Source organism: Ahaetulla prasina, chromosome 14 (genome assembly GCF_028640845.1).
Source record: "Ahaetulla prasina isolate Xishuangbanna chromosome 14, ASM2864084v1, whole genome shotgun sequence".
Taxonomy (NCBI): Eukaryota; Metazoa; Chordata; class Lepidosauria; order Squamata; family Colubridae; genus Ahaetulla; species Ahaetulla prasina.
Window position 1 is genome coordinate 15,163,760 of NC_080552.1, and position 27,095 is coordinate 15,190,854.

At 44.3% G+C, this 27,095-nt stretch overlaps 1 protein-coding gene across 2 annotated transcripts in view; it reads right to left on the reverse strand.

Annotated features, from left to right (window-relative positions):
- SNX29 (sorting nexin 29) overlaps nt 1–27,095 on the reverse strand; it is a 179,820-nt gene that overhangs the window by 72,924 nt on the left and 79,801 nt on the right. For both annotated transcript variants that reach the window (XM_058156920.1, XM_058156919.1), the window contains exons 16-18: nt 22,724–22,840; nt 11,791–11,846; nt 11,332–11,413 (exon numbers count right to left, since the gene is read on the reverse strand). In XM_058156920.1, the coding sequence (XP_058012903.1) occupies nt 11,332–11,413; nt 11,791–11,846; nt 22,724–22,840 (255 nt within the window). The remainder of the gene's footprint in view (nt 1–11,331; nt 11,414–11,790; nt 11,847–22,723; nt 22,841–27,095) is intronic.

The window sequence follows — 27,095 nt, forward strand, 5'->3', positions numbered from 1 at the left end:
AGCTGTAAATGCTCCAACACTGGAAGTTTTTAAGATGTTGGATAACCATTTGTCTGAAGTGACGTTAGGTTTCCTGCCTAAGCAGGGGGTTGGACTAGAAGACCTCCAAGGTCCCTTCCAACTCTGTTATTCTATTCTATTCTATTCTATTCTATTCTATTCTATTCTATTCTATTCTATTCTATTCTATTCTATTCTATTCTATTCTATTCCATTCTCCTTGAGTTTCATATCTTTTTCTCCATTCTAGTTCTCTGGGCTTCACCTCCATGACTTAACGGTGCTTAAAGCTGATCATTTCACAAAGCGCTCTCGTTATTTAACTTATGCAAATGATAAACAGTAATCTGGGCAGGAAAAAAAAAAACCAGGCTCATCTGCAGTGATTTTCAAGGACTTTTAGAAATAAACAATTACATAATGCAAACGTCCCCACCATTCTGTAGCAGCAACAACACTGCTGTTATACACCTGCGGAAACATGGTTGGTGTCAGAGTTGGTCCTGAGATTGGGGCCCACAGGAGAACCAGATCACGTGCCAAGTTATGTTGAAACAGGAGAACTTTTAACTACCTGTTCATAGCAGGGGTGAAATGCTCCCGGTTTGGATCAGATCGCCCGATCCGGTAGCAATGGCAGCGGGTGGTTCGGAGAACTGGTAGCAAAAATCCCGGCTCCCCACCACCATGCCGCGCGATCATCAGAAGAGGTTGTAAAAAAGATGCTTTTAAAGGGTTAAAACAAGGCTCTGACGATCCCAGCTGAGGTGCCCGATTGTCAGAGGTTTTTTTTTTTTTACTTTTAAAAGCATTTTTTAAAAGGTACAACAGCTGAAGCCTGCTAGGCAAAAAATGGGGGAAGGTTCGTTTGAGAGAGAAAGAGAGAGAGAGGGAGGGAGGGAGGGAGGGAGGGAGAGAGGGAGGGAGGAAGGAAGGAAGGAAGGAAGGAAAGAAAAAGGAGAGGAAAGAAGGACTACAAACCTGGCACTAGACTCAGCTTAAGAGGATAATCCAGGGCTGGAAGGGACCTGGAGGTCATTTAGTCCAACCCTGCTCCAGCGGGACATTTAGTGAGTTTCTGTCTTTTGATCCCCCAGTCACATGGTTACATAGCCACGCCCACCCAGTCACATGACCCTCACCAAGCCACGCCCACCAAGCCACACCCACAGAACCGGTAGGAAAAAAAATTAGATCTCACCATTGATTTATAGCCATGGATGGCAATTCTAAAGCTCCTTCCTCATATCAAAAGTGAGGACCAATTCAGAGCTCACCCCAATACCCAGCTTGGTCTAGGGATTAAGGCACCAGGCTAGAAAGCTGGAGACTGGGAGTTCTAGTCCCACTTTAGCCATGAAAACCGGTAAGGTGATTTTGGCCAGTGGTCAGGAGACTGTGAGTTCTAGTCCCGCCTTAGGCATGAAAGTTGCCCGAGTGACTGTGGGCTAATCACTAGGAGAGTATGAGTTCTAATCCTGCCTTAGCCATGAAAGTCAGCTGGGCGGCCTTGGGCCAGTCCTTCTCTCTCAGCCCAACCCACCTCACAGGGTTAGTGTTGTGTGGAAAATAAGAGGAGGTGTGTTGGATACGTTCGCTGGGTGACTTTGGGCCAATCACTAGGAGACTGTGAGTTCTAGTCGTGCCTTAGGCATGAAAGCCAGCTAGGTGGCTTTGGGTCACTCACCAGGTGACAGTGAGTTCTAGTGCCACTTTAGGCATGAAAACCGGCTGGGGGGGCTTTGGGTCACTCACCAGGAGAGAATGAGTTCTAGTACTACATTAGGCATGAAAGGCAGCTGGGTGGCTTTGGGCCAATCACCAGGTGACAGTGAATTCTAGTGCCACCTTAGGCATGAAAGCCGGCTGGGTGACTTTGGGCCAATCGTTTTCTCTGAGCCCACCTAACCTCACAGGGTTGTTGTATGGAAAAGTAGGAGGAGGAAGGAGTATTAGATATGGTTGCTATCTTAAGATATTTATAAATACAATAAAGACAGGATGTCAATAAATAAATAAAATCCTGCCCTTTATTCCTGCATGCTGTCTTTCAGATTCTTCAATATCCCACCCCGGCTTGGGATAATGGGAGTTGTAGTACAAGGACTCAGGAGGGTAGGGAAAACTGTTGTTTGCTGACAAAACTGTTTTATTCAAGCTCTGTAGATCTGTGGAGTGTTTTGCTTTTTTTTTGAAAGAAATTTTTAAGGGACATTATTCCTGTTGAGGCCTTTTTTTAAAAAAACGGATTTGTACTTAAATGCAAAATTGGGGTGGGGTGGGTGGAATCAGTGAACAGTTAACAGATCCTATTTTCATCACTCCAGGCACTGGATAAGGTTGCATTCTCACACCTCTATTATTTAATTTATATGTTAATTATACTGTTAGAAGCTACAAGGGAGCTGCTTCCTCCCCACTTCCCCCCCCCCTTCTGCTGTTAACCTAGACCAGAAACTAACAGGGAATGATACATTTCTCCTTTCTCAGAATTACGGACGCCTCTGGTACTTTTTGCAAAACTGTGAATTAAAACAGAACAGAATAACAGTGTTGGAAGGGACCTTGTAAGTCATCTAGACCACCCCACTCCCCAAGCAGAAGACCCTACACCGTTTCTGACAAATGACAGTCCAGTCCTTCTTGAACGCCTCCAGTGATGAAGCTTCCACAACTTCTGGAGGCAACTTCTGTTCCATGGGTTGTGTCGTGTCCCACTCCTCCTCTGACGGCCGGGTCTGGAAAGTCTGTATCGTGGCCACGAAGCCTCTGCAGCTTTGCCAAATTCCTGTCAGAGTTCTCAGGGCAGGCAGGAATCCAAGGTGTGACTTCAGCAGCCAGATGAGACTTTGCCTGACTCAAGGAATGCCAAAAAGCAGATCCTTTATATAGGCCATGGGGTGTGGCTCCCTGACTCAGCACTTATCCAGGCCTGCCCCTCCCTTCCTTTTGCTGACGTCGCCTCTCCATTCTCCGGAAGCAGGGATCTGTCCACTGTGTCTTTTCGTCCTCAGCTGCCGGCAATTCTAGCTCGTGGCTGGCTTCGTGCTCACACGCTGTAGGGAGGTTTGTTTGCTCAGTCTGTCCGGGCATGGTGCCAGGGCTGGGGGCTGGAGGCATGCCAGGCCATTCTTCTTCACTATCAGTCTCTGGCTCAGATAGCAGGAGATGGGAGGGGCCCGGCTGAGGAGAGGAGGGCGGGCGGGCGAGGCACAACAGGTTGATTCCTCTCACTGTCAGAAAATGTCTCCTTATTTCCAGGTTGCTTCTCTCCTTCTTCAGTTTCCATCCATTATTCCTTGTCTCGCCTTCAGGTGCTTTGGAAAACAGCTTGACCCCCTCCTCTCACCTGCAGCCCCTCAAATATTGGAAGACTGCTATCATGCCTCCCCTGGTCCTTCTCTTCACTAGACTAGCCATGCCGAGTATTTGCATCATTTCTGGGGATGCTGCAAAGGTCGTAAGGGTGAAAAGCACTCATAGAGTGTGCTTTCAGAGCACAACTTTCAGAGCACAGCTGTTGTCCGTTTAAACGGTCATTAAACTATTGAGGAGTATCTGTATTTTTTTATTTCCCACCTTTATTATTTTTACAAATAACTCAAAGCAGAGAACGTATCCTATACACTTTCTTTTCCCTACTGTGAGCATAGTGGTTATAATGCAGTATTGCAGGCTAACTGTGCTCACATTGCTAGGAGTTTGATTCCTTCGATCCTGACCAGCTCAAGGTTGACTCAATCTTCCATCCTTCTGAGGTGGGTAAAATGAGGACCCAGATTGTTGGGGGGAAAATAGGCTGACTCTGTAAAACTGTTTAGAGAGGGCTGTAAAAGCACTGTGAAGCAGTATAGAAGTCTAAGTGCTATTGCTCTTCCTTTTCTCCTTTTCTCCTTCCTTCCTGCCTTCCTTCCTTCCTTCCATCCATCCATGGTGCACAGTGGTTAGAATGCAATATTGCAGGCTAAATCTGCCGACTGCCAGCAGTTCAATTCTCACCAGCTCAAGGTGGATTCAGCCTTCCATCCTTCCAAGGTTGGTAAAATGAGGATCCAGATTGTTGGGGGCAAGAGGCTGACTCTGTAAACTGCTTGGAGATGGGTGTAAAGCACTGTGAAACGGTATATAAGTCTAAGTGCTATTGCTATTGCTAATGATATCTATCTATCTATCTATCTATCTATCTATCTATCTATCTATCTATCTATCTATTTATCTATCATTTGTCTATCACCTTTCTCCCTCCCCCCCTCTCATCTATCAGTCTGTCTGTCTATATCTATCATCAATCTATCACCTTGGTGGTGGTGAGTCATGGTGGTGCAGTGGTTAGATTGCAATACTGCAGGTTAATTCTGCCGACTGCCAGCGGTTCGATTCCGACTGGCTGAAGGTTGACTCAGCCTTCCATCCTTCCGAGGTCAGTAAAATGAGGACCCAAAATGTTCGGGGCAATAGGCTGACTCTGTAAACTGCTTAGAGAGGGTTGGAAAATACTCCAAGTGCTTTACAGTCCAAGTCCAAGTGTTATTGCTATAGCTATATCAGGATTTAATAATTTGGTTATTCAGTAAAACCTCATTTACATATCTGGTAGCTCAAGACAGAGGTGCTCTAAATGTTTTGGCCTATATAATATTTTTTTTATAATCTGCAAGAGCCCAAGGGAGATTTCTTCCTATCGCCTCTATCCAGGAGAAGAAAACATCTGAAATCCAAACTAGACTCGAGCGATTCAAAATATGAAAAAGAAGAATAACTGAAGCCAGAATTACCATAAATTCGAAGTCGCTTTGCTGAATTAGCCAGAAACAGTTCATCACCAGCCTTCCAGCAAAGCAAATTCTAGGCCCGGAGCTGTCCAGGGTACTGAAGCTTCAGCTTGACTTCAGCTTGGATGTCAGATAGTCCTGGACTTATGGCCATTGGTTTATCTGCCATTTGAGGTTATAACAGCCCTCAAAAAAAGTGACTTATGACCAGTCCTCACACTTATGACCACTGCAGCAACCCCACACTATATGATCAAAGGATGCTTGGCATCATTTATTTAAGACGGTGGAAGCATCTTGGGTTCATAGGATCATCATTTGCAACCTTCCAAGAAAAGCCAAGTCAATGGAGGAAGCCAGCTTTGCTTAACAACCATGTGATTCACTTAACAACTGCGGTGGATCGCTTAACAATCACGGCTATAAAATCCAGCGCAACTGCCTTAACAATGGAAATTCTGGTTCCAATTGTGGTCATAAATCAAGGACTACCTTTACAGAAAGTTCAAATGCTTCATGTCATTTGTACTTAACAGGGCTACACCACAGCTGTTAAATTTACAGATAAAGTAACTTATTCATCTATGCTGATTAGAGGAAATTTAGCACTGATATCAGGAATTATCCCCATCTGCGCTACACATACACTTGTAAAAACAAAAATGTATACGTTACTAACATACCTCTACTGTAACAGTTACTGTATAAAATCCTCCCTCAAACAATATTACAAAGAGCGTCTATGTTCCCAATAATTTATCAATGTTTGATGTGTCAACACCTGCCCACTGAAGGGGACTATTAAATTTACTATAGTGTCTGTGGAAGATTTGCGGAGGAGGTGAGACCTGACTCAGAAGCAAATGAGACTGTAAACATAGATGTGTCCGCAAGAATTATTTGGTTCCTGCCAAAAACATTAAGTAGGCTTCTGGTAGCTATCACCACCTAGAGGTTAGTTGTAAATGAAACTTTGAAGTGTCTCTCCAAGAAAGTTCAATTAAAAACCTTGATTCACCGCAAAACAAGTCCAAGAAATGTTCTTAACGGCCAGTCACCAGGAACAACAGAAACAGACATGAAACAAGAGCAAATATTGGCTTGAAAAAAAATCCAACATCCAAAGATACAGAAATGATGCCAGGCTATCTGTCCTTAATGCATTGTGTGCTACCAAGACAATATATGATTTCTTTATTTATTTATTTATTAATCACATTTATATACCGCCCTATCTCCCGAAGGACTTTGATTTGGGCTTATTGGGCTGTAGAGCTTAGCCACTGTAGCTTATAAACTCTTGAGTTATGATTTAAGTGTTTGGAGAACTGAATCAATTGTGTCTTCCTTCACTAATCATAATTAAGCAGATCATAGCTTAACAATCACAGGCAACGTATAAACTAGATTGAAGGCTACCTGGCATACAGAAAGATTATCCATATTACCTGAAATCATATATCAACCAAGCCAAGATGTATTGAATGGCTGCAGTCGCACAACACATAAACAGCCTTCAATCATGGTTTACAGATGATAATGACTTGGCCTAGACAATGCACTAAATCAAAGCCAAGGCATCCAACCATGTTCAGTTTTAATACCCTGGGCATCCAATTTCAGAGCAACAAAGAAATGGCAGACTTAAGTATCAGCTGATAATCTTCTGGCTGGAAGACCAGTGGATGACTTTGAAGTTTGGGTCAAAGCAAGGGCTTGAAGATGCTGAGTGTCTTCCCTGGGCTTAAAGTCAGCTTATCTCCAAGTACTTGCAAAACAATTTGCACACTGTCATTCCCGGAGACAAGCAATGTGGGAACAGGCCCGAGAAAAGGAAGCAAACATTTCCACCCCCCCTCCTCTTATCGGTGACCCAAGTATGACAGCTTGCCAAGTCTCAAATACAAAATGCGTTCTTGCCTCATTAAAAGAAGATAATTGCTACGCAATGGAATATGCTGGCACATATGTTTTTCCTGCTTAACTACCAGAGCAAAGTATTTTGGTTTAAATGTGGGGGGGGAAAAATAAATGACAAATAGAAGGTGGCTGGAAGGGGCTTTCCTTTTTCAAAGTTATCACAGCGCTGGCGGGGGGGGGAAACCCGATGTGCAACTGGTCCACATACTTAGCAACCGTTGCAGCATCCCGAGAGTCACAGGGTCAACATTGTGGTGCTTGGCAATCAGTAGGTATCCACGGTGGGTGGCAGCATCCTTGCATTACGTGACCGCCGTGGCCGAACTCCCAAGCCAGCTTCCAACAAGCAACATTTGTTCCAACAAGCAACGTTGCGCGGGTGATAGAGGGAGTGTTGTGTCTTGTCCGCTCTCACCGCAGCCGGGGTCTGCTTATCTGCTCCCGAACACGGAGGAATGTATGCCTCCCGGCCCCAGTCCTGGCTCCATGCCCAGACAAGCTGCAGAGGAGGGGGCACCTCCCGGTCCCAGCCCTGGCTCCATGCCCAAGCAGGCTGCAGAGGAGGGAGCATCCCCCGGCCCCAGCCCTGGCTCCATGCCCAGGCAAACGGAGCAGCTAGACCCCTCCCCCTCCTCCACAGCATGTGAGCCTGAGGAAGGTTTACTTCCAACAGCTGATTGGAGTGACCCTCGCATCAGAAGATTGGATAGGCGGAGGCAACAGAAGGGAGGGGCAGGCCTTAATGAGTGCTGAGTCATGGAGCCACACCCCATGGCCTATATAAAGGATCTGCTTTCTGGCAGTCTCTGAGTCAGGCAAAGTCAAACTTATCTTGCTGAAGTCACTTACTGGTCTCCTGCCTGCTCTGAGGACTTTGCTAGGACTTTGGGCAGAGCTGCAGAGGCAAGCCTGATTCGGATTTCCCTGACCCGGCCGTCAGCGGAGGAGTGGGACACGACAGGGAGCTTCACGTAGCTCCCATGTAACACCACTCCTGCGCAGACTGCACTGGCTACCTGTGGTCTTTCGGGTGCACTTTAAGGTTTTGGTCACTACCTTTAAAGCGCTCCATGGCTTAGGGCCCGGGACCGCCTGCTGTTACCTCATGCCTCCCACCGACCCGTACGCTCACACAGAGAGGAACTTCTCAGGGTGCCGTCCGCCAAGCAATGTCAGCTGGCGGCCCCCAGGGGAAGATCCTTCTCTGTGGGGGCTCCTACCCTCTGGAATGAACTTCCCCCGGGTTTACGCCAAATACCTGACCTTCGGATCTTCCGCCGCGAATTGAAAACACATCTATTTATTCGTGCGGGGCTGGCTTAAATTTTATTGGGTTTTTATTGGGTTTTTTTTAATTTTTATTATGAATTTTAATGGGTTTTTTAGTTTTATATGTTTTAAAGTCTTAGGCCAATGGTGTAATAAGTTTTTTAATTCGGGTTTTAATTGTATATTGTATTGTTTGTTTTTATTTTGGCTGTACACCGCCCTGAGTCCTTCGGGAGAAGGGCAGTATAAAAATCGAATAAATAATAATAATAATAATAATAATAATAACGTCAAGGGGGGAAAGCCAGATTCGCTTAACGATCGCGTTGTTCACTTAACTGCAGTGATTCGCTTAAACTCCCCCCCCCATGGTTGCAAAATCAGGGGGATTCACTTAACATATTGCATAGCCATGGAAATTCTGGCCCTAATTCTGGTCACAAGTCGAGGACTACCTACATTTAAAGCCCTGTTTTGTTTTATAAGGTGGCTCGGTGGCTAAAATGCTGAGCTTGTTGATCGAAAAGTCAGCAGTTCGAATTCCCTGGTGCTGCGTAATGGAGTGAGCTCCCGTTACTTGTCCCAGCTTCTGCCAACCTAGCAGTTCGAAAGCAGGTAAAAAATGCAAGTAGAAAAAATAGGGACCACCTTTGGTGGGAAGGGAACAGCGTTCCGTGCGCCTTTGAGCATTTAGTCAGGCCGGCCACGTGACCACGGAGACATCTTCGGACAGCGCTGGCTCTTCAGTTTTGAAACGGAGATGAGCACTGCCCCCTAGAGTTGGGAACGGCTAGCACAGATGTGCAAGGGGAACCTTTACCTTTTACCTTTACCTTTCCGTTTTGTTGTTGTTGTTATTTTTGAAATGAGCGTTGCCTGTTGATGCCCCTGCCTAACAGCATCTCTGGTTTCATCAAAATCCCACAGAATCCCAAAGGAAGTTGTCAGGAAAAAAACAAAACAACAACCCTGTCACTTATTTTTCCCCTGGACACGGAAGCGTACTTAATCAGTGAATTGCAAAGCAACAGAAACAGAGGACAACACGAGAATCAATTATCCACCTTCCTGCACTTCCAGCAACAAAGTGAGCTCAAAAATAAACCAGTGGAGATGTTATAAAAAACAATCTACTGTTTCAATTGTTCCATTTTTCTTTTGGGACATTGTGAGCGGATTTACCTGGGGTATTTTGACAGGGTTTTTTTCCCCCAGCAATTCTAATTGGGCCGTTTCAGGACACCACCAATGTCTTACAGTTTTAGATTTCCTTCTTGAAGGACAACACACTGAGGTATTCTGGAAGGAAACTAGAATATTCTGGTGTTTTCCAGAATGCTTCATCATTGGGATGTTGAGTTTTGCATGTAAACATGACCAGAAGGAATTTTACAGCAATGAAAAAAAATGAGATGAAGAAATGTTTATAATGGGGTGGCGTGACCTTGAGTTATCTAATCAGATTATCTTCCTAATATAAATGGGGGAACGTTTCTGCTGGCCAAAATTATTGAACGGCTATTTTGCAGTTTTTGTCTACGATCCCAATCTTTAGGACTGGGTGGTGCTCAATGCGGCAAAAACACAGATGATATAGTAATATGACATAACTAATGGTCGGCCCAGGGATGTGGTGGCTCAGTGGCTAAGATGCTGAGCTCGTCGATCGAAAGGGCGGCAGTTCAGCGGTTCGAATCCCTAGTGCTGCCGCGTAACGGAGGTGAGCTCCCGTGACTTGTCCCAGCTTCTGCCAACCTAGCAGTTCGAAAGCATGTAAAAATGCAAGTAGAAAAAATAGGGACCACCTTTGGTGGGAAGGGAACAGCGTTCCGTGCGCCTTTGGCGTTGAGTCATGCCGGCCACATGACCACGGAGACGTCTTCGGACAGCGCTGGCTCTTCGGCTTTGAAACGGAGATGAGCACCGCCCCCTAGAGTTGGGAACGACTAGCACGTATGTGCAAGGGAAACTTTCCCTTGACCTTAATGGTCAGCCAATAATTACACTGTGGGCCAAAAGTCCTTTGAAATACAATTATCTTTTGGATCTTTCAGAAATGGCTACATACATCTATACACATACAGGTAATCCTCGGTTGATGACCACTTGTTAAAGTGAGTTTTGCCCCATTTTACATCCTTTCTTGGCACAGTTTTAAAGTGAATGATTGCCGTTCGTAACTTTGCTTGTCAAAAAGTCGTAAAAGGGACTCACGTGACCCCAGGATACTGCAACCATCATAAATAGGAGCTGGTTGCCAAGCATTCAAATTTTGATTACATGACCAGGGTGGTAAGTGTGAAAACTGGTCATAAATCACCTTTTTTCAATGCTGTTGTATGTTTGAATGGTTAGTAATGAATGGCTATAAGTTGAGGACTATCTGTATACAAAGCCACACATGGAAGTTGAAGACAACTGCAACCACATGAACTCTGTGGCTTCTTCGAGATGTCCAAGCTAGGATAGTGACAGTCATCCAATCAGAGGTGGATTTCAGCAGGTTCTGACCAGTTCTGGAGAACCAGCAGCGGAAATTTTGAGTAGTTCGGAGAACTGGTAGTAAAAATTCTGACTGGCCCCACCCACATCTATTCTCTGCCTCCCAAGTCCCAGCGGATCGGGAGGAAATAGGGATTTTGCAGTATCCTTCCCCTGGAGTGGGGAGGGAATGGAGATTTTACAGTATTCTTCTCCTGGAGTGTGGTGGGAAAGGAGATTTTACAGTATCCTTCCCCTGGAGTGAGGTGGGAATGGAGATTTTACAGTATCCTTCCCCTGGAGTGAGGTGGGAATGGAGATTTTACAGTATCCTTCCCCTGGAGTGAGGTGGGAATGGAGATTTTACAGTATCCTTCCCCTGGAGTGAGGTGGGAATGGAGATTTTACAGTATCCTTCCCCTGGAGTGAGGTGGGAATGGAGATTTTACAGTATCTTTCCCCTGGAGTGGGACGGGAATGGAGATTTTACAGTATCCTTCCCCTGGAGTGAGGTGGGAATGGAGATTTTACAGTATCCTTTCCCTGGAGTGGGGTGGGAATGGAGATTTTACAGTATCTTTCCCCTGGCATGAGGTGGGAATGGAGATTTTACAGTATCCTTCCCCTGGAGTGAGGTGGGAATGGAGATTTTACAGTATCCTTCCCCTGGAGTGAGGTAGGAATGGAGATTTTACAGTATCCTTCCCCTGGAGTGAGGTGGGAATGGACATTTTACAATATCCTTCCCCTGCAGTGAGGTGGGAATGGAGATTTTACAGTATCCTTCCCCTGCTATGCCCACCAAGCCACACCCACCAAGCCACACCCACAGAACAAATTTGAATGCCATCACTGCATCCAACATACCCATGCTGAACAGAACGCTTACTTGATAAACATGAAATGCATTTGCTGCTTTCCCACGGAGAAAGACCGAAGGGATCCAGACGTTTATAAGTGCTCGGTTTGATCTGGGCGACAAAAATAAATAAATAAATAAATAAATAAATAAATAAATAAATAAATAAATAGATAGATAGATAGATAGATAGATAGATAGATAGATAGATAGATAGATAAATAAATAAGTCGGCGTGTACAATCTTGCACGGAAGTACAAACAGGCCGTGAGACAGACTCCATTGATAGACGCTGCCAATAATCAAAGCACTTGGACTAAGGAACCAAAATCGAGAACGCGGATGGTTATGTTACAAGGCGTGGAATAGATTCCCCAAAACAGGGGAAAAAAAAAAAGCCTGAATTATGAATCGTTTTACTTCAAAACCACTCCTTTTGAAGCCGTTGCGGGAATGAGATAAACACATCAAACTTTCGAACAACTTACATTTCAAAATCTGACAAGCTTTGATCTTCAGAGGTTTGACTGAGATCTCCGGGAACCTAGGCAATAACAGGAAGGAAGGGAAAAATATAATTAAACCCTGGGTCTACTTAACCTATTGTCTTAAAGAGCAGGCAAGTGCGGCAAGCAGGCAACCCCTCAGCAAACTTCCCAAAATTAATTCCTAAATCCAACAGCCCTTGCCCTATCATTCCCAGGGGATGATATTTAAATAGAAGTCTCAGCATGGCATGGCATTTTTATACATTATTCCGTACCTCTTGGCAAACACTTTCTTTAAAAAAAAAAATAGAATCCTCAGGAGCTTTCAAAAGCATGAGAGCATGAGAGCTGACCATATTACTGCAAACAGCACAAACGCTGTGATAAGATTCAAAGCATGTGAGCCTTAAAGAAATGGGAGTTTAAATTTAGGGTGGCCAATGAAATAAGAAAATGGAAGGGAAGGGAAGGGAAGGGAAGGGAAGGGAAGAGAGGAGAGGAGAGGAGAGGAGAGGAGAGGAGAGGAGAGGAGAGAAGAGAAGAGAAGAGAAGAGAAGAGAAGAGAAGAGAAGAGAAGAGAAGAGAAGAGAAGAGAAGAGAAGAGAAGAGAAGAGAAGAGAAGAAGTAGTTGTGGGTTGCTATCAGTTTGCTCCGGTTCAGGCAAACCAGTAGTAGCGGCAGTAGGAGGCTCTGCCCATTCTGCCCACCTGCTCTGCAGAAGTGGCGCATGTGCGAGCGAACCAGTAGCAAAGGTAAGTAAAACACACCACTGGTTGGAAGGGACCTTGGAGGTCTTCTAATCCAACCCCCTGCTCAGGTAGGAAACCCTATCCCACTTCGGACAATTGGTTGTCCAACATCTTCTTAAAAACTTCCAGTGTTGGAGCATTTCCAACTGCTAGAGGCAAGTTGTTCCACTGACTAATTGTTCTAACTGTCAGGAAATTTCTTCTTAGTTCTAGGTTGCTTCTCTCCTTGATGAGTTTCCACCTATTGCTTCTCGTTAGCTGAACATGTTCTATAGCATTGTTTCAATTTCTGAATTTCCTTCACGCTCTTTTTAGAATTAATGACTCCGGTGATTAAAACCCAAGTCACCTAGGATGTAGCATACTTAACTTGTGGCTAGAACTACATTTCTTAGGCTCTCTTATGTGTTAGATCGCCTTAATCTATGTGCTCTCTGGACTAATAGCTGTTATAAAATCATGCACTTTTTTTCCAAGCAAGCATAGCATTTTAAAAAATTGCTCTTGATCCTGTCATGATTGCTATTGTACGTGCTCGTTTCAGCTTTTGTTGACAGTCCCCTTAAAAGCTTTCACTCCGAGTGTGAAAATTATAAAATCAAATTATTTTTCTCAGTCATTCCACTAGGATCAAAGTTCTGACTAGATCCTTCAACAAGTTCTAACATAGCAACGTTGGAACTAAATCTTGCTCCCAACTGGTTTAATTGCCACTCTAATTAAATTTAATAACTTGCCTCTATTTCTTAAAAGAGATGCATGTATCCATTTAACGGATCTGCCGCTGAAAACTGACAAGCTGAAGATGGCTTGCAATTAAACAAAGCCACCAAGTAATGCCACAATCCCAAAACAAGCCTTCAACAAATATTGTTAATATTTTCACAATATTAAATAGTATTTAATAATTGTAATGTAATCATTCCGACATTTAATTATTAAGAATATCCACCCAACCAAATACAGGCCATCCTTGACTTACGACCACAGTTGAGCCCAAAATTTCTGTTGCTGAGTGAGACATTTGTTAAGTGATTTTTGTCCCCTTTTACCACCCATCAGCTGTTAAGTGAATCGCTGCAATTGACAAGTTAGTAAACCCGGTTGTTACGTGAGCTGGGCTTCCCCATTGACTTTGCTTGTCAGAAAGTTGAAAAGTGTTCCCACATGACCCCAGGCCACCGCGATCGTCGTAAGTATGAATCAGTTGCCAAGTTTCTGAATTTTATTTATTTATTTATTTATTTATCAAATTTATATACCGCCCTATCTCCCGAAGGACTCAGGGCGGTGTACAGGCACGTGATCACGTGATCGTGGGAATGTTGCAGAGGTCATAACTGTGAACAACGGTCATAGGTCACACTATTCGGTGTTGTTTGTAATTGTGAACGGTCACTAAACGAATTGTTGTTAAGTCGAAGACTACCTGTATAGACTCGTGGGGTTGGAACGGACCCTGTGTTGTAACCCAGACCCAAGTAGGCAGTAATTACGTGGAAAAACAAACTTTAGTCGAACAGCTGGGAATTACTTCATTCCCAGCATCGTTCAACTCAAAATAAAACAAATGCCTTCCAACACAAATTCCTCAGTTATCTCGCAAACCTTAGACCAGTTAGGCAAACTGCCAAAGATCCTTCCTGGCAAACGTCCAGAAGCCACAAAAACAAAGATGTAGACGAAGCAGAAGACGAAGCAGAAGACGCAGCTACAACGTTGTTTTCCAGCAAAGCTCAAATGCCGTTGCTGGTCTGTTTTAAGCCTTATGGGAGGGGCCAATCATCTCTTGGCCCTACTCCTGAGTCATCCTCTTTGCTTGAGCTGCTCTTGCCTTCTGGCAGCTCTTCTCATGCGTGCATTAGGAACAGGCTCCTCCTGTTCCTCTGCCTCACTACTATCAGTCTCTGGAGGCTCTGGAGTCCGCACATCACTTCCTGATGGCCCTGGCCCCACCTCAGCCTCATCGCTGTCCGACTCTGCAGGCTGCTGATGGACCACAACACCTTGGAGATCTTCTAGTCCAACTCCTTGCTCAAGGCAGGAGACCTTATACCTGTGATGGCGAACCTATGGCACGCCCACCGTTGCCCCAGCTCAGCTCCCGCCGACCAGCTGGTCTTGAATTTAATAACTTGCCTCTATTTCTTAAAAGAGATGCATGTATCCATTTAACGGATCTGCCGCTGAAAACTGACAAGCTGAAGATGGCTTGCAATTAAACAAAGCCACCAAGTAATGCCACAATCCCAAAACAAGCCTTCAACAAATATTGTTAATATTTTCACAATATTAAATAGTATTTAATAATTGTAATGTAATCATTCCGACATTTAATTATTAAGAATATCCACCCAACCAAATACAGGCCATCCTTGACTTACGACCACAGTTGAGCCCAAAATTTCTGTTGCTGAGTGAGACATTTGTTAAGTGATTTTTGTCCCCTTTTACCACCCATCAGCTGTTAAGTGAATTGCTGCAATTGACAAGTTAGTAAACCCGCTTGTTACGTGAGCTGGGCTTCCCCATTGACTTTGCTTGTCAGAAAGTTGAAAAGTGTTCCCACATGACCCCAGGCCACCGCGATCGTCGTAAGTATGAATCAGTTGCCAAGTTTCTGAATTTTATTTATTTATTTATTTATTTACATTTATATCCCGCCCTTCTCCGAAGACTCAGGGCGGCTTACAGTGTATAAGGCAATAGTCTCATTCTATTTGTATTTTTTTTTTTTACAAAGTCAACTTATTGCCCCCCCAACAATCTGGGTCCTCATTTTACCTATCTTATAAAGGATGGAAGGCTGAGTCAACCTCGGGCCGGGCTTGAACCTGCAGTAATTGCAGGCTGCTGTGTTCTAATAACAGGCTTCTTTAAAGCCTGAGCTATCACGGCCCATTCTGTACATTCGCACGCGGTCGCTTTGGGCACTTGACACCACAAAGGTTAACCATCTCTGCCATATACCATTCCAGTCAAATAGTTGCTAAATCTATTTTATCACCTCCAGCGATGGAGGAGCTAAATCTCGGTTGACTTGCAGTTGTTTCCCACAATTTTTTCTACTACATATTCTATTCTATTCTATTCTATTCTATTCTATTCTATTCTATTCTATTCTATTCTATTCTATTCTATTCTATTCTATATTCTATATTCTATTCTATTCTATATTCTATTCTATTGTACTCTACTCTGTTCTATTCTATTCTATTCTATTCTACTCTACTCTATTCTGACTTGGACCAATCCATTGAAGCGAGTTATAACCTGGATTTGAAGTTTCTACAGTCAACCCCTGCAGTCACATGACCAACTTATTTTACCACCATCGTGGCTTGCAGCCATGTTGGGCAGGCTCCGTGACGGTCGTTAAATCGAGGACTACCCGATATCTTTGTTGCCCAACATCATCCAGAGAGCGATGGATAGGAAAAACACAGATCAAATTCATGTAAATTCTTCCATTTTTATTTTTTTGCATGAAAGAACTGCAAATTCGGTACATTTCTGGCCCAGGGGTAGGTGGGGGGCAAGCAAGAATAACAAGCATGAAGGAATCCTATCTTTTAATTTGTGAATCAGCAGCCTGCTGCCCTCTAGGGATTATTGGACTGTGATTTAATTCTTGCACCAACTTTCTTGCCAAGGCACAGGGTACCAATTCCAATTTTAATCTGAGATGTATTTGCTTTACACCTGAGTCCGCTTGTCATCGCAAAAGAGGTCCATTAAGCCTCGAATTTCATGTCGTTTTCCCCTTCCCTAGCCTTAAACTTACAAGGGATGTGGTGGCTCGGCGGCTAAGACACTGAGCTTGTCGATCGAAAGGTCGGCACTTCAGCAGTTCGAATCCCTAGTGTTGCATAACAGGGTGAGCTCCCGTTCCTTGTCCCAGCTTCTGCCAACCTAGCAGTTCGAAAGCACGTAAAAAATGCAAGTAGAAAAAATAGGGACTACCTTTGGTGGGAAGGGAACAATGTTCCGTGCGCCTCTGGGGTTGAGTCATGCCGGCCTCATGACCACGGAGACGTCTTTGGACAGCACTGGCTCTTCAGCTTTGAAACAGAGATGAGTCGGGAACGACTAGCACATATGTGCGAGGGGAACCTTTACCGTTTAGCCTTAAACTTACCTACCTGCCTATTTGCCAATTCCTGGGTATGATGAAGAGAGTACACACAGCTGGGGTATGTAAAATTTTATGTGTTTTGCTCTTCTCCCTTTTCATTATGCACGTACACATCCAAACACACACACACACACACACACAGAGTCAGATGGATTTCTGACAGCATGTATAATTTCAACACTTAGCAGAACAAATTCGGTACAGAAAGGTTATTTTGAAAGCCTCTTTTCCGTTTCAGTTTAGCTTGATCTTTTCAAAAGATGTTATTCTTTTTTTTTTCCCTTTTTCTTTTATAAAAACGCTCGCTGCTCTTACTAAATAGATGGGCTTTGGATACCAGTAAGAGATAAATAAGCCAGCTTTTAAAATGTCAATAAAAACAATAAGCCACTTTACAGACAGAAGAGAGGTGACCTTCCATTACCAACCGTTTAAGCAAAACGGTTCCCGTCGCTTTTGTGAAACAAAAGTATCAAAAGGCCCATCCGAGGTGAGTTCCACATTTCTGATTTAAGAAGAAAAGGTCTGTATGCAAGTCAGAGGTGGAATTCAGCCGGTTCAGATCAGTTCGGGCGAACTGGTAGTGCCGATGATCAGTTGGCCCCGCCCACCAGCCCTATCCTGTCCTTTATTTCCTGCTTTGCAGCTCATCTCAATCGCGCAGCACAGCTGATTTCCCCGCCCCTCTCGCTGTTCTACTTACTGCTGCTGACTTGGAAGGTAAACAGCTGAGCTTCTAAATGCTCCATTTTCAGCGCTGTAACATAATATAATATAACAACAGAGTTGGAAGGGACCTTGGAGGCCTTCTAGTCCAACCCCCTGCCCAGGCAGGAAACCCTACACCATCTCAGTCAGATGGTTATCCAACATTTTCTTTAAAATTTCCAGTGTTGGAGCATTCACAACTTCTGGAGGCAAGTCGTTCCACTTATTAATTGTTCTAACTGTCAGGAAATTTCTCCTTAGTTCTAAGTTGCTTCTTTCCTTGATCAGTTTCCACCCATTGCTTCTTGTCCTGCCTTCAGGTGCTTTGGAGAATAGTTGGACTCCCTCTTCTTTGTGGCAGCCCCTGAGATATTGGAAGACTGCTATCATGTCTCCTCTAGTCCTTCTTTCCATTAAACTAGACATACCCAGTTCTTGCAACCGTTCTTCATATGTTTTAGCCTCCAGTCCCCTAATCATCTTTGTTGCTCTTCTCTGCACTCTTTCTAGAGTATCCACATCTTTTTTACATCGTGGCGACCAAAACTGGATGCAATATTCCAAGTGTGGCCTTACCAAGGCATTATAAAGTGGCACTAACACTTCACGTGATCTTGATTCTATCCTGTGTGCAAGCGCCTTAGGCTTTGCGCGCGCACTCACCGAAGTGGTTGTTACAACCGGCAGCATCCCACCACCGGCGCAAGTAATCCCTGACCTACTCAGTGAAGACCTGAATTTTCACTGCTTAAGCGAAGTGGTTGCTAAACGAGTCACAATCCCTTTCTTGAACTTTTCTGCCAGGTGAACTTTTGGCATTTTATGAACTTCTCAGCAAAGCTGGCTGAGGAATTCTGGGAGTTGAAGTCCACAAGTCTTAAAGTTGCCAAGGTTGGAGAGCCCTGGTTTAGACCATGGGGAATTCTGGAACAGTCATAAGTGTGAAAAACAGTCATAAGTCACTTTTCTCAGTACCGTTGTAACTTTGAACTGTCCCTAAACAAACCTGTTCTAAGTCGAGGACTAAAAACTGGACTCCAGAAACATGATGATGAGTCAAGATACGACGAAAGCCGGCTTGGCACATGGCTCCCAAAAGAATACGTTCTCTTCTCCTCACTTTTAAATACATATTTATATTGGCATCTTTTGGAATAAGGTAAAGGTAAAGGTTCCCCTCGCACATACGTGCTAGTCGTTGCTGACTCTAGGGGGCGGTGCTCATCTCCTTCTCCTTCTTCCTCAATTGGACCTCTCTTTGATAAGCTTTGATCCGTTACTTCTTGTCCTGCCCTCAGCTACTTTGGAGAACAGGTCAATGCCCTCTCCTTCTGTGGTAAGGTAAAGGTAAAAGTTTCCCTTGCACATAGGTACGTCAACTCCCTGACCTCCAGATTTTCGCCGCGAGCTGAAGACATTTTTGTTTCATCGTGCAGGGCTGGCCTAATAGTTTTAATGGGGGGATTTTATTACAGTTTTTAATCTCTCTTAGCCAAATTGAATTTAGCTTTTTAAAATGTTTTTAATGTTTGTATTTTTTGTTTTTATTTGGCTGTAAACCGCCCTGAGTCCTTCGGGAGAAGGGTGGTATATAAATCAAAATAATAAATAAATAAATAAACTAATAAATAAATAAATAAATGTATGTTCCAGGGTACTATCTCCACCCCAGGTCACCCCAATGAAGTTGTCGAAGTACTGTCCCGGTGCTTGGAAGCCGTACGGGTCTGGATGGGGAGAAACAGGCTCAAGCTCAATCCCTCCAAGACGGAGTGGCTGTGGATGCCGGCATCTCGATTCAGTCAGCTGCAGCTGCAGCTGACTGTTGGAGGTGAGTTATTGGCCCCAAAGGATAGGGTGCGCAACTTAGGTGTCCTCCTGGATGAGCGGCTGTCGTTTGAAGACCATTTGACGGCCGTCTCCAGGGGGGCCTTCCACCAGGTCCGCCTGGTTCGCAGTTGCGCCAGTTACTTGATCGGCATGACTTGTGCACAGTCACTCATGCACACGTTACCTCTCGCTTGGATTATTGTAATGCTCTCTACATGGGGCTCCCCTTAAGGTGCACCCGAAGGCTTCAGCTAGTCCAGATAGAGGGAGGATCTCGTACCTCCCACGTAACACCCTCCCGCGCAGACTGCACTGGCTGCCTGTCGCCGGGTGCACTTTAAGGTTTTGGTTATGACCTTTAAAGCGCTCCATGGCTTAGGGCCTGGGTACTTACGGGACCGCCTACTGTTACCATATGCCTCCCACCGACCCATACGCTCTCACAGAGAGGGACTTCTCAGGGTGCCGTCCGCCAAGCAATGTCGGCTGGCGGCCCCCAGGGGAAGGTCCTTCTCTGTGGGGGCTCCCCCACTCTGGAACGGACTTCCCCCCGGTTTTCGCCAAAAACCTGGCCTTCGACCTTTCGCGAACTGAAGACGATCTTTTATTCGCTGGGCTGGCTTAAATTTTATGGATTGTATAGTTTTATTATTAATTTTAAACGGGGTTTTAATTTCTATATATTTTAAAATTTTAGGCAAAGTATAATAAGTTTTTTAATTTTGCATTTTATAGATTATTGTCTTGTCTGTTTTTATCTGCCTGTACACCGCCCTGAGTCCTTTGGGAGAAGGGCGGTATAAAAATCAAATAAATGAAATGAAATGAAAATGAAATGCTATAAAGCTGCTATTGAACATGCGTGCCTTATCGCAGATGATTCAGTGATGCCAATGAAAGAACTCCTTCCAAGCCCAGTATGTTTGAACGGCTTCTGCACAGGTAGTCCTCAACTTATGACCGCAATGGAGCCCCAAATTTCCACTGCTAAGCAAGACAGTTGTTAAGGGGTGTTTGCTCCATTTTACCACCTTCCTCGCCGCCGTTATTAAGTGAATCACTGCAGTTGTTCAGTTAGTCGCCCGGTTGATAAGTGAATCTGGGCTTTGACCCATTGACTTTGCTTGTCAGGAGGTCGTAAAAGGGGATCACAGGACCCTGGGAGACTGCAAATACCGTCATAAAGATGAGTCAGTTGCCAAGCATCCCACGTAAATCACACGACCATGGGGATGCTGCAACGGTCGTATGTGCGAAAAACCGGTCGTAAGTCACTTTTCCTCCCCTCCAGGGCTGTTGTAACTCCGAACAGTCACTGAATGAATGGCCTTAAGTCGAGGATTGACTGCATAGTGCCGGTAATAAAACGGCAGCGCAGAACAAATCGCGAATGAAACCATTCGGAGCTGATTACAGGACGTAACAGTTAGGGGTGGGGGAAATGAACCGGGGTGTGAAAAAGGTTTCTCTTGACCCCAAGCGGTTTTCTAGACTTGCGAATGTGCGGGGAGCTTACATGTTGTTATGTTCTGAAGAAGCCAAACGGGAGGGAAGTAATTGTGGGATGATTATGAGACCCAAGGGGACTGTGTCCTTCGCAATAATGGCGCCGTATAAAATAATTTGGTGGCAGAATTCTTTATTACATGCCTTGCCGGTACATTGGGGTGGACAAGAGTTTAATTGAAGCCCGGCTGGCTATAAATTTCAGACCAAAATCTTAAGGGCGAGATAAACATAAGGCTGCACCGGTCGTTAGGATTTGCAAACCAAATAGCTCGCCGTTTCAGAGAGGGCCAGACTTCAGGGGCCACACATTGGCTCCTCCCATCGAGTCTCCTTGCGCTTTGCCGAAATAGGCTCAAGGTTGACTCAGCCTTCCGCCCTTCCCAGGTGGGTAATTTGAGGACCCAGATTGTTGGGGGCAAGAGGCTGACTCTGTAACCCACTTAGAGAGGGCTGGGAAGCACTGGGAAGCGGTATATAAGTTTAAGTGCTACTGCTATGACAACTGGAGTGACCCGGGGTCACGTGATCCCGTTTTGCGACCTTCTGATAAGCAAAGTCAATGGGGAAGCTATATTCACTTTACTATCGAGATAGATGGGTGAATGGGTGGATGGATGGATAGATGACAGATAGATAGATAGATAGATAGATAGATAGATAGATAGATAGATAGATAGATAGATATGGATGGACAGATGGATGGATGGATGGTTGGATTGTTGGGTAGACAGAGACATAGATAGATAGATAGATAGATAGATAGATAGATAGATAGATAGATAGATAGATAGATAGATAGATAGATAGATAGATAGATGATATAGATGATAGATAGATAGATAGATGGATAGATAGATAGATGGATGGATGGATGGATGGATAGATAGATAGATAGATAGATAGATAGATAGATAGATAGATAGATAGACAGACAGATATGATCGATGATACATGATAGATAGATAGGTAGGTAGATAGAGAGATAGATAGTAAGATAGATAGATAGATAGATATAGATGATAGATGAATAGATGATAGATGGATAGATAGATAAATAGATAGATAGATAGATATATAGATAGATAGATAGATAGATAGATAGATAGATAGATAGATAGATATAGATGATGATAGATAGATAGGTAGATAGATAGGTAGATAGATAGATGAATGATAGATGAATAGATAGATAGATAGATAGATAGATAGATAGACAGATAGATGATAGATGGATAGATAGATAGATGGATGATGGATAGATAGATGGATGGATGGATGGATAGATGATAGGTAGGCAGGCAGGCAGGTAGATAGATGATAGATAGATAGATAGATAGATAGATAGATAGATAGATAGATAGATGATATAGATGATAGATAGATAGATAGATAGATAGATAGATAGATAGATAGATAGATAGATAGATAGATAGATAGATGATAGGTAGGTAGGTAGGTAGGTAGATAGATAGATAGATAGATAGATAGATAGATAGATAGATAGATAGATAGATAGATAGATAGATAGATAGATAGATAGATGATATAGATGATAGATAGATAGATAGACAGATAGATAGATAGATAGATTGATTTGTGTGTCTGTGTGTGTGTGTGTGTGTGTATATGTATGTACGTATGTATATAAGTGTGTGTTTGTGTGTATGTTGTTTGTGTATGTGTATACATCTGTGGGTGTGTATGGGTGTATGTATATGTGTATATACTGTATATATATGGTTGCCAAGCACTTGAATTTTAATCACATGACCACGAGGAGGCTGACTCATTTGTAAGTGCGAGGACAGGTTGAATGTCCCCCGTTTTCATCACCCTTGTAACTTCGAACGGTCATTAAATGGATGGTGGTAAGAGGAGGACTCCTTTTCCTTTCCTTCTCTCCTATGTTAAAAAAAAAGTCCCGTTTCTCCCCCCTCCCCCCCACTGCATATCGCCCAGGATGAGAGGGGATGGGGATTATTTAGACAAAGGACGTGATTACCGGTCCTCTCAGATCGATCAGTTCTTGTCTCATCTGCGTCACAAGGGCTTCTTTGGCCATCAAGGCACGATGGAGCCGTTCGTTGAATTCGATGAGTTCCCCGTGCATTTCCGCCACCTGGAACACACACACAGAGAGACACAACCGACAAATTCAGCTATGGGGAAATGAGCGTTCGGGTCATCCGCAATATGAATCAACAAAGAAATCGTCTCTACTTCTGCATAAGCCCCAAAGGAAACAGCACAAGCACAACGCTACTGCAAAAAATGTGAACAACAGAGTTGGAAGGGACCTCGTAGGTCATCTACTCCAGGGGTCTCCAACCTTGGTCCCTTTATGTTCTGTCCTCCTCCGCCTCCGTCCGAGTGATGGCTTAATTAGCCGGCACTATCAGCTCTGGCAACAGAATAGCCAGCGTCTGCCAAGAGCCTTCGTTATCTTCCATGACGCTGGTGAGTCACCCAGGAACAAACTTCAGCTCTAAGTCAATCAGTGGATTTACCTGTTACAAAGAGACACAGCAGCTCTCGCTGCCTTTTATATCCTGTGGGGTGTGGCTCCATGACTCAACACTTCCTAGGCCTGCCCCTCCCTTGCTTCTGTTGTTCCCTCCTCTCCTGCCTATGAAACCTAGGGTCCAACTAAGCCTGATTGCCATCAGCTGGGTCTGGAGGCGTGGCCTGGGGGGGTAAAGAGTCAGGGGATGGAGGCCTCGTTATCTCAGCTGGGCATGGGCGGGGAGGGGGGCAGGGATTTTTGCTACTGGTTCTCCGAACAACCCGCCGCCATTGCTACCGGATCAGGCGATCCGGTCCGAACCGGGAGCATTTCACCCGGTTGTAACTTCAAACGGTCACAAAGCAAACTGTTGTAAGTCAAACGCTACCTGTACTGATGAGAAAGTTAATTAAAGCATGAAGCTATATTGCGCCCATCTGCTACCCTGGTTAGCTTGACCCCCCCCCCCAAACAAACTTGAACCAGAAGCCGGCTTTAAGCCACAATGAGAAAGCAACTGATCTAAAGTGGCTTTCTGGGTCAATTTACACTCTTATGCTACTGGGGCTATCAGTTTCCGGAGTGCTCCGTGTTTTTAAAAAGCCACTTTTCATGGCTTATTATGCCGAGTAAAGACAGCCATGAGATTTCTTCATTCCAAAAACAACTCCAGATATTCTTTTGTATGCGCCTCACGCTTTTCTGCTTTAATTGCATTAAAGGGGATTCAATTCATAACTCCCTTTGATTTAATTAAAAACATCCGACTTAATTACTCGAGGCTGGGCCGAACTGAATAAGATCAAACATAATAGGTCCTCTGTGCAAATGATATATAAAAAGAAAAAAGGGGGGGGAGAAAAACCCCACATTCCTATGCTGTTTCAACCATCCCCAGAAAAACTATTTCCATTTGGAGCTAATTCGCCTCCCTTAAACAAAGAATTCAATCGTTTTAAGCAGAAGCATTAGTGTTATTAACGATGGAACACAGGACCGTATCCCCAGCTGCGACGAATGCCGGCTCTTAGGCCGACTTCGTAATTCAAACACCGAGATTTATAACACGTCCCCAATTGTAAAAATCTACATTTGTGTGTGTGTGTGGCATTTTTGTTCATGGGGATTCTTTTAAACCTCAGAATTTAATTTTTGCTGTAAGCGTTATGAGGATACATACACACATACAAACATACACACACCTATATCTATATCTATATAGGTCCTTGGTTATTCGGGTTTTCTCCCGTGTAAAATTGGAAGTGTCTTGGCGACGTTTCGACGAAGTCTCATCCGTCATCTTCAGGCTGGTGTTTACAGCTTCGTGTTTCTAGGAGCAACACTCCTAGAAACACGAAGCTGTAAACACCAGCCTGAAGATGACGAATGAGACTTCGTCGAAACGTCGCCAAGACACTTCCAATTTTACGCGGGAGAAAACCCGAATAAACAAAGACCTATATACAAACACCCGCGAAAACCTCAGAAAACATCTATCTCTCTCTCTCTCTCTCTCTCTCTCTCTCTCTCTCTCTCTCTCTCTCTCTATACATACATATACGCACAAACACATACACACACACACATATAGATACGTAAAAATATACATCAGTGGTGAAATCCAATTTTTTTACTACCGATTCTGTGGGCATGGTGTGGCTTGGTAGGCGTGGCTTGGTGGGCGTGGCAGGGGAAGGATACTGCAAAATCTCCATTCCCACCCCACTCTAGGGCCAGCCAGAGGTGGTATTCGTCGGTTCTCCGAATTACTCCAAATTTCCACTACCAGTTCTCCGAACTGGTCAAAATTTCCGCTACCGGTTCTCTAGAACCTGTCAGAACCTGCTGGATTTCACCCCTGGTATACATACAGATACATCTATATATCATCTATATCTTATCTATTACTGTATCTCTCTTTCTCTCCATCTCCCTTTCCTAGACTTACGACCACAATGGAGCCCAAAATTTCTGTGGCTAAGTTGTTAAGTGAGTTTTCCTCCGCTTTGTGACCTTTCTTGCCACCGTTGTTAAGTGAATCACTGCAGTTGTTAAGTTAGTAACAAGGTTCTTAAGCGAATCTGATTTTCCCATTGATTTTGCCTGGTCAGAAGGTCACAAAAGGGGATCGCGTGACATACCCCTCCCCCCCACCTCTCCGGGACACAGCAACAGTCATAAATGTGAACCAGTTGCCAAACGTCTGAATTTTGATCACCTACGTGACAATGGGGATGCTGCCATGGTCGTAAGTGTGAAAAATGGTCCTTTAGCAGAATGGTTGTAAAATAGGCGAGACTCACTTAACAACCGGCTTGGCTGGCAATGGAAATTTAGGTCCCCATTGTGGTCGTACGTCAAGAACTGCCTGCATTGAGCAACTGGCAGAGCTTTACATCAAGGACGTAAGTAGCACATACACACACACACACACATATATATATACACACACACCCCGGTAAGTCTGGACGAACTTTGAAATGGTTGCTAAGCGACCAGTCCTAAGTCGAGAACTACCTGTAATAATCTTTTTATATTGCTGGGCTGCAGAAGGATGCATCGCATCGTTCTGATGCGAAGCCTTCTTTAAAAAAAAAATCTAAAAAGGCATTCGATAGAAGAGAGGGGAATATGACTCCCAACCTTAAAACTCTTCCAGAACGAGCTACGAACCTCAAATCAATGTAAATTGAAGTCTACACCGTGGAAGGGGAAGATGGGGGCGGCTGGGGTGGGTGGGGAGGAAGAGACATAGAATGGATACTCTTATTACTTCTGGAAGACTAAGAACATCTCAATGATGGCTCGGTGGTGACAGATCGCATAATCACTCGCATCATAACGTCGTGCGGAGTCACGGCAAAGATCTTTCCAAAGGTCAGGTTTATCATGTGCGTAATCGCAGGTGACACACAAAGTCTAAATCAACTCAAGAAGGAGACTTGCCCGAAGGAAAAAGTAGCAAAACCTGAAATATGAATTTGGCCTCTGAATGCTGCAGGCTCACTCTGTCTGTCGGTCTATCTACCTACCTATAGATCTATCTATGTGTGTGTCTGACTGTCTGTCTATAGAACTATCTATCTGTCTTTATATATCTATCTATTGTAGATGATATAGACAGACAGATAATGCAATGAAGTAAAGGTAAAGGTTCCCCTCGCACATACGTGCTAGTCGTTCCCGACTCTAGGGGGCTCATCTCCGTTTCAAAGCCGAAGGGCCAGCGCTGTTCAAAGACATCTCCGTGGTCATGTGACCGGCATGACTCAACGCCAAAGGCGCACGGAACGCTGTTCCCTTCCCACCAAAGATGGTCCCTATTTTTCTACTTGCATTTTTACGTGCTTTTGAAACTGCTAGGTTGGCAGAAGCTGGGACAATTAACGGGAGCTCACCCCATTATACGGCAGCACTAGGGATTCAAACTGCTGAGCTGCCGACCTTTCGATCGACAAGCTCAAAGTCCTAGCCCCTGAGCCACCACGTCCCTGTTATAGATCTATAGATTTATAGATTATCTCTCTATCTCTCTATCTCTCTATCTAATCTCTAGAGTTGCCCATCTCACAAAAACTTTAGAAGTTTCTTTATTTCTCCTTCCTCCCCTCCTTCCTTCCTTCCTTCCCCTTCCTTCTCCTCTCCACTTTCCTTTCCTTCTCTCCTCTCCTCTCCTCTCTCCTCCCCTCCTTTCCCCTTTCCTTTCCTTTCCTTTCCTTTCCTTTCCTTTCCTTTCCTTTCCTTTCCTTTCCTTCCTTCCTTCCTTCCTCCCTCCCTCCTCCCTCCCTCCCTCTCTCCTCTCCTCTCCTCTCCTCTCTCCTTTTCTTTCCTTTTTCTCCCTATAAGAAAAATAATAATCAAAAGTGCAGAA